Genomic DNA, 7,957 nt, shown 5'->3' with positions numbered 1-7,957 from the left:
TATTAGCATTTTTCCTAGTGGGAAGAGCATTTATTATGGTAGCTATTGAGTCAATAAAATGATTGCTAAATGTAGTGGCAGTTTCTTCTGGAGTTTTATTTGGGCATGGGTTAGGAGGGGAAGGGTTTCTTGGATGTAGTACATGAGTGATTGTGTTCCAGAATTTTTGGGGGTCTGATTTTAGGATAGTGGGAGGGTTTGCATAGAAGTTAGCCTTGTCTTTGTTGATAATTTTCTTTATTTGATTCCTACATTCTTTAGAGGTCTGTAGAAGAGAAGAGGTCTTAGTTTTAGTCCATAATTTCCATATCCTGTCATGGTTTTTCATCAGGGTTCGAGTAGATTTGGTCAGCCAAAGAGCGGTGTTAGCTTTGATTCTTATTGTGCAGAGAGGAGCAAGGGAGTTGAAGATGTTAAGAAAGGTGGAGTTGAAAGAGTGGACAGCCTCATCTAAGGGGAGTGCAGTGAGATAGGACCAGTTAATACTAGAGAGTTGGTCAATGAGAGTCGGGACTGAAAGATGAGATTTTGCAGTAGGGACACTTTTAAAATATTAGTTCTATTAACTTGAGATATTAACAGAATTAGAGAATATAAATGAATATACATTTCCTGAAGTAAAATAAGTATTCAGCACTTAATTATTGTCATTATTTATTAAGTATAATTCACCACCTTTTGTTCAAAAGGCACCAGTGTTAAGAAGGATTAAGAGGGCCAAAGCTAAAATTTGACTCAAAATCAAGGACAGGCCCAGACAGTTTAGGGGTATGTTTGTATGGCCGCAGATTTATTTTTTTTAAATGGAGTAAAAAAAAAGAACCATGCCTCTCAACTGTACCTCATTATGAGGAATAGGCTTTGTATTAGAACATTACCCCACCGCGATTTTTGTGTAGGAATGGGCGGGGCCTACATGATTGACAGGGCTGAGTGACAAGCCATGCAGATTATACAGTGTCATGGTGAATATCTGTAACACAGGCTTCATGCTTTTTTATGTTATCTTTAGAGTTACCACAGCTTTTAGTATACAATATGTAAAACAGAGATTAAATAAAGTTATCCTTATTTTCTATATTTGTAAGTGCACCGTCGAAACCTCTGCATGTCCTGGGTGTCTGACTTGCTTTGTCACTTTGTACTTAGTCTTAACCCTATTACTGTGTTGTAGGGTAAGAAGCAGGTCAGAAGGGCAGTATGTACCCAGTACCCACAAATTCCCATTTTGCACTCCGGACCCATAACCCGTGGATCCCCCCAGCTTTCTTTGGTATATTGTTGTGCAGTAATTGCTTTTGCAGGGGGGGCAAGCCCCCCTGCACCCCCCACCTTTCTTTAAACATTTTTCTGCAGATAAAGCAACAAACAATATTCTAAGGCAGTGGGACAATAAATGCATACAATAAATTCAATAAAAAAGACCTCTCAAAAAGGTCGCCACCCGCACCTTTACAGAATAGGAATTTTAAGTCTTGTGTAATAGTTTTTATTCGTGCAGCTAGGGTTGCCAGCTGTCTGGTTTCTGCCCGCACTGTCCGGTTTTCAAACAAATTGTGCGGTTAACAAATATCATCAAAACCGGACTCGTGAAGTCCGGGTTTTGTGCCACCACCGACACCGTGAGAGCCCTTCCACTTTTACAGCTGCAGCAAGTGCAGCACAGGTTGATTGCGGTATTAGCGCCACCATCTCCTATAAGTTATGGCTTACAAAATTCATCATGCACGCGTGCTTATTACAACAACAAGCACACCCCTAACATAGAATGGAAATCTAATCACGCACAAATTTTAAGCTAGCTAAGCCTAAGCAGCCAGTTCCGTGATTCATTGATAATTTAATTACGAAGCTTGGAGTACTGTGCTCTAGTCAGGATTTTAAAGGTGAATCATGTTCAGAAAGAGGAACAGAGTGTTCCAACAGAGGAGACCGGAATCTAGCAGTAAAGAGGATGATCGCAAGACGTGTCAATCAGTCAAAGGAAGAAGATACAGTGGAGGAAAGTGAGGTAGGGCCTGCTCGATATAGCCAGCTGCATCAGCAAAGAGGAATGCAGTTCCAAACCTAAGAAAGAGCATGTTGCACCAGCTAGCAGAGGTGACTATGTGAAGGAGAGAGAGGAGAAAGACCATGGTTCAGGTGCTGGCAATGAGACAGTGCCCTCTGATGAAAAAAGACATTTAGAAGTGGGCTTGCTAAATTTTGAGGATGAAAGAGGAGGTACTTAATTTTGTTTGTTTTTGCAGACAAAAAAATAAATGTAAGCTAAATCATGAAAGAGTACACCAGAAAAGACAGCTTTTCATTTTGATGTGCGGACAAGGGTGTATTCAGAATTTTCCATTTTGTACTTACAATCTCATAGTGCCCCCCCTACTTTTTTTTGCATTTAAAATGTGCACATTTCATCAGATCTTCCTCAGTGTGGGTGCATACTTTTCAGTAGAAGCCTTATACAACTAAAACAAAGAGTAATATTTGTATTTCTGAAAAGGTTATGCACAAATAGTTTAGAAATATTCTTACATCAGTACATATTTTACGAGCGATATTCAGAAATATAATGGACAAAGTTGAGTATAGAGAGCATGCAAGTTGAGTAGAAAGAGTATGCCAGGCTATATCCTTGTATGCAGCAGCAGTACTACTACCATAGCTACATATATGCATAATGCAAAGCTCTCCTTTTGAAAAACTGCAGTTGGCATACTGGCATGGTGGTTCACAGTGTCATGGTTGAAAAAGACTGGCAATAAGCTTGATAATAAATAATACCTGCCTTGATTGACCTGCGGTGATACAGGGTACTGGCTTACAGGGGACAGGCATTTTATAAGTAAAGTGTGCAAGTGAAAGTTAAGCGAGTTCCACTATATGTGCTGCTTACTTGTGGCACCCAGGTATAAATAGTCTTTGTGAATGGCTTTACTATTTCCCAAAGGATCTTCTCAATTCTGCCTTGGGTGTCGCCAACCCCCAACTAATATAATCTTCTTCTGGGTGTTTTCATCTTTTATGGGGAAGGGAATCCATGTTAGGCATGCCCTAATCATGATGCTTCAAACAGTGTGAATAGTAAATATGTTGCTTGCACAGTGTCCCGTTGTTCACTTTGCTTTGTTTAGCAAATGTGTCTCAGTGGTTTGTGCTATAAAATTTGAAATAAATGTTTTAAATTAAATCCAAACATCTGTAACTGTAATCACTGTAGAAGTAAAGCAGAAGACAGTATGCACACTGAGAGTTTTGAACAGTGTTTATGGCAACTGGGGAGAAATCGGCTGAAAGCAGGCATCCGGAACAGAAAAAGAGGGCGTTCTCATCAGCTGATGTCATGGTGATGTCACAAAATGGGCAGAGCATGGATGGGAGAGGGGGTGGAAATGGGTGGAGTTATGGGTGATGTGAGGGGCATGACCTTAGTCCGGTTTTAGCCACAAAGAAAGTTGGCAACCCTACGTGCAGCATACTATGTGTCCGCACCCCTCCCTTTAAAGAATTGCAAATTGGAAATGGCGATATTGTACTTGAAGGCCTCACATTGCGTTTCGCGCAGAAGTTTGCATGTCGCGAATGAGTGACGACCAGATCTGCATATGTAATGAGCCATGATTGACATGGCATTCAAACAATGCAAACGAATGGACTTTTTTTTTGCTAAAAATAAAAGCACACTCTTGAAGAATTTTAGTTGCTTGTTACATTTTGAAGTGTTTCAGATACAATAATAGCTTTTTTGCTAAAATAAAAGCCCACTCTTTTTAGAATTTTAGCTGGTTGGTAAGCGATTCAAATACAAAAATAATAGCTTTAGTCGACTAATAAAGGGGACTTAGAAAAAAAGGACACTTGCCATTTTCATATCCCCCTCTCCGACAAAGACACACCTGCCCAAATAACGGCCTGCCCCGCCTAAAGGAAAACTGGTGGTAACCCTAGGTCCTCACAAGAATAAGAAGTGGGCTTATATACTTTATTTTGAACAAAAAAATGTATCTCCCGATTAAATCATTAGCTTAAAGAGTGACCATGTAGTTTACCTTTTAAAAGAAAATATACTTTGCAGACAGCCAGATGCAGGAACAAAACAAAGTTTCTGAAATATGTCTTTTATTTAATAAATACGCATTTCTTTGTTTATATTAAAATAAGAAACAAACAATTGTTCTCGAAGACAACACAAGACACGTACTAAAAGCCGGACAGTGTATTAGGATTCTTCGAGGGAATACATATTCATTAGTGCCCGATTATGAAGCAGCACGGAGGCGGATTTTGGGCGGGGCTTGCCAATGCGCATCTGGTGAGGCCCTGAAATACATCGCCTTTGAAATCCTGGTACCAGCAAATAGGGAAGAAAATGTTTTGTATTAAAATAACTCAGCATACTCGTCTTTCTGAGGATGCGTTTCCCATGTTTATTCAAAGCACTTTTCAAAATAAACGTCATGAGCAAAGTGCTGGGCGGTACTTGCTACTGAGCTTCTTGTGGGGTAATGTAATACAAACCCGAGGAACAGTACCTCATTTGGCGTCTTACAATGTTCAAGTTCCTCAAAGTTCCACATTGAAAAAGTCTGTCGCATATTAAATGTTAGGAAATTTTTGATAACCATGGTTAATACAAACGAATATTAATTCATTAAAATACCTTTTTGACAAATAAGACCAGCATATTTAACCATCCTATGACCTTCCTAGAGAAAGATGTTAAGTCACCCAGTTATATGTGTTCCACATTTTGCCCATCTGTTTCACATTATGAGGGCCGGTGTTTCTCATTTTTGAGATGGAAGTTTAAGAGCTATGAAAAGAACAACTCCGCCACAATGCACATTGACGAAACAGTACAACGACGCACTAAATATTCACGATGACATTGGCAAATCGTGCATGATTAACATGCCGCGTCACACCCCCTTGCCATGTCCAAGCCCGTTGGTATTCACTAATAACACGGTTTTCCAAAAAGTTTATTTGGAATTTCCTAAAGAAACCGCAGCATGGCAGTTGAGGCCCTGAATATGATTTATTTTATTGTACTCCTTTAATTTTTAAAAGTACAGTAACGCCATATATTTCTCTGTTTTCACAAAGTTTGTAGTGAACTGTAAAATAAAAGGCAACTGACCTTCTGATACATACCGAAACTATCGCATATCACGGCAGCTAACATTTCTTCATCTTCTACGTAATTAAATTATAACATTTGGTAATATTGATTTAATCAGATCATTAATAATGTTTGAAATAGAGTCACTGGCTGGCATCTGGGCCAGATGATCTGGCACAGGGGCGGTATTGTAATGGTAGAACTTATTTGTGGTCCTAGTCAAACTTACGATTATCGAGTGGGTGGGTCGTTATTATAATAAGCAAGGTTGTAATAAACAAGTTGTGCAATGATTGGTTGAAGGGCGGGATGGTATGATAATAGGTTATGTGATAAAGGGCAAATAAGATTATTAAACAGATGCAAGTTTTGGGGGTTATAAACGAATTATGGCGGCTCAAACTGGAGTCCGGAAATTATTTGGGCGATTGGCTGGTTTGTCTGGAGCGCTAGCAGTAACTGCTGGGGCTTACGGGGCACATGGTGAGTGGAAGGATTAACTGGGGAGGAAATAAAATGTGACCTATTTTGCTACGGCAAAGCTTATTAGAAAATTAAGTGTGGTTGCGTAATTCAGGAAGTTGTTGCTAGGGGATGTCACCATGCTCTTCATGTTGGGGTTATTTCTGTGTATTGAGAGGCATATTGTACGTTCTTAATGTTTTGTGTTTATAAAGAAGGCAATGATTAAACTTCTTGTTAACTGTAGTCCGTGTTAGGCATTCTGTTCTAGAGACTACTTTTTGAATGAGTGTTTGTGCCATATAGATTCATAGACAGTACTAGACTAACCGTCCTGGTGGGTCATTTTAAGCTCGGCTAATTACTCCGTGTTTGAGCCAAACCTTGAACCTTATGTCTGAAAGGTAGACACATTAACCAACCTTTATGTCCCCATTATATCCTTCAACTGCTCAGATTTTTTGCCACATATTTTGACTCATTTCTCATAAAATTTGTGGTTTTCTGGCAGATCACTGAGGATTGAAATAACTAAATAATGTCATATATTTTATTTATTTATTTTGTGTTTGTTTACCGGGAAAGTCAGACTTGGGACGAGCCTAGGGTTGCCACCTTTTCAAATGGCCAAAGTGGGACATTTTTGGTACAAACATCAGATTTTACAGGCCGACACATACCCACGGTCAGTACAAAGGTTAGAACTTAACTTTTTTGCCTAAATAAAAGCTTATTCTTGTAGCATTTTAGTTGCTTATTCTGTTTCTTATAACATACTGCGGTGGTGGTGCTGTGGTAGCGTTGTCGCCTCACAGAAAGATGTTGTCCTGTTCGATTCTCAGCTAAAGCGCCTTCTGTGTGGAGACCTGCGTGAATGGGCGTACCTTCGTTGAAGGTTGTGCGTCAGAGCTGGCAACTCGGTACGTAAAAAAAAATCTACTGCCAATCATTAGCGGACCGGAGTTCTGCTGTGGCGACCCCTAACTGGGAAAAGCCGAAAGATACAACAACATTCTGTTTCTTAAAACATTTAGGTATTTTAGATACAGAATAACTGTTTTATGCAACTGTTACATAAAATATAGGAAATAATTTTGTCCTAAAATCTCAGGACATTTGCCATTTTTACAGTTTTTTGTCAGGACACAACTGCCCAAAGAGGGACTGTCCCTCACAAAGTGGGACAGGTGGTAACCCTAGACGAGCCAGTTTTCAGCGGAGGCCGGGGGAGAAACGCTCCAGACCCATGTTTTTGAAAACTTTTGAGTTTCAGATTTTGTTTCCGTTAGAAAATGTATGCTATAAGAAATGCTGTTCTAGCAATTTTCTAAGTCTGTAAGAGCAATATTTAAAACCTGTCCCTATTTTTGTGCCTTTGCCCCTCCCACTATTATTTTAGGCTTTGCCCAGATTTCTTGTGTTAAGAGGTTGAGTGACATATTTCCCATACTTGCGTGTCCTTTAAGATGGGAAAAGAGTGGTAGTGTGTTTAAAGGAAGTACTCTAATGACGTTGTGTGTGGGGCAGTCATTCTTTGTAATATGCCCCCACTCCCCATGTAGTAGTTCTGCAGATGTGGGAGGAAGTGATGAGCGTTTAGGAGGTGACAGATGTTAACTGGACTCAGCCTTGTGTGGCAAGGGAATGTGATTGATATTAGTTGAGTTATTCGTTTTTGTACTAGTGGTGACAACTTAGTTTTACATACCTTGATGTGCAAAACGGCCGACGGGTTAAGACAGTACAACAAAGCCCCTTGATGGAATAAGGTGACTACATGTAATCAGCAGATATACTGACCCTGGAGTTATTCCTAATTGATGGTTGGCAGCAGTTTAGGAGTGTAGGATAAAAATGAAGTGTCTAATTTGAGACACAGTGTAATGAGGGAGTATTGCTGTAGCTTTAACTGAGTTATCTTTGTAATTTTGCGCTTTTTGTACTTGTAAGTTTTACTGTAGTTTATATTCTATGAAGTTAATCATTTGGTTATTGTACTTGAAATCACATGGTGAACATCTGCACTGAATAGAACTCCAATAATATTTTTGCCATTCATGGTTGGAAATCATTTATGTAATACATTGTGTATAGATGCAACTTTGTCTAGTTAGCTGTACATTACAGCAGTCTGCATCACTAATTTGTTCATAGGTTGGTACTAGGCTATCAGCCCTAGGGCCTATACAAGCCTAGCCATAACACTTCCCTGGATATTTCTTCCCACAATGTTTACTTCTCTGGACCCTTGTCTAGCAGGGTGACTGACATGATCCCCGGGGTGAATTTCCTATCTCCCATCCAATCATCAAGATTCCTTTTGAAGAGGGCCAAGGAGGCTTGACATGAATGGGCAGTCTATTCCAGAGTATGGGTAAT

The 7,957-nt window shown here is 39.7% G+C and overlaps 1 protein-coding gene across 1 annotated transcript in view; it reads left to right on the top strand.

Moving 5' to 3' along the window:
- Window positions 1–5,438: 5,438 nt before the first annotated feature.
- The window catches only part of TMEM256 (transmembrane protein 256), a 118,170-nt gene continuing 115,651 nt past the window's right edge, over window positions 5,439–7,957 (top strand). The window contains exon 1 of the mRNA XM_044077019.1: window positions 5,439–5,599. Within this exon, the coding sequence (XP_043932954.1) occupies window positions 5,506–5,599 (94 nt within the window). The 5' untranslated portion in view covers window positions 5,439–5,505. The remainder of the gene's footprint in view (window positions 5,600–7,957) is intronic.

The sequence above is a fragment of the Protopterus annectens genome, chromosome 7.part0 (genome assembly GCF_019279795.1).
Source record: "Protopterus annectens isolate FY-2018-M chromosome 7.part0, PAN1.0, whole genome shotgun sequence".
Taxonomy (NCBI): Eukaryota; Metazoa; Chordata; order Ceratodontiformes; family Protopteridae; genus Protopterus; species Protopterus annectens.
The sequence above is the reverse complement of the archived record's forward strand: the minus strand, read 5'-3'. Positions and strand labels throughout refer to the sequence as shown.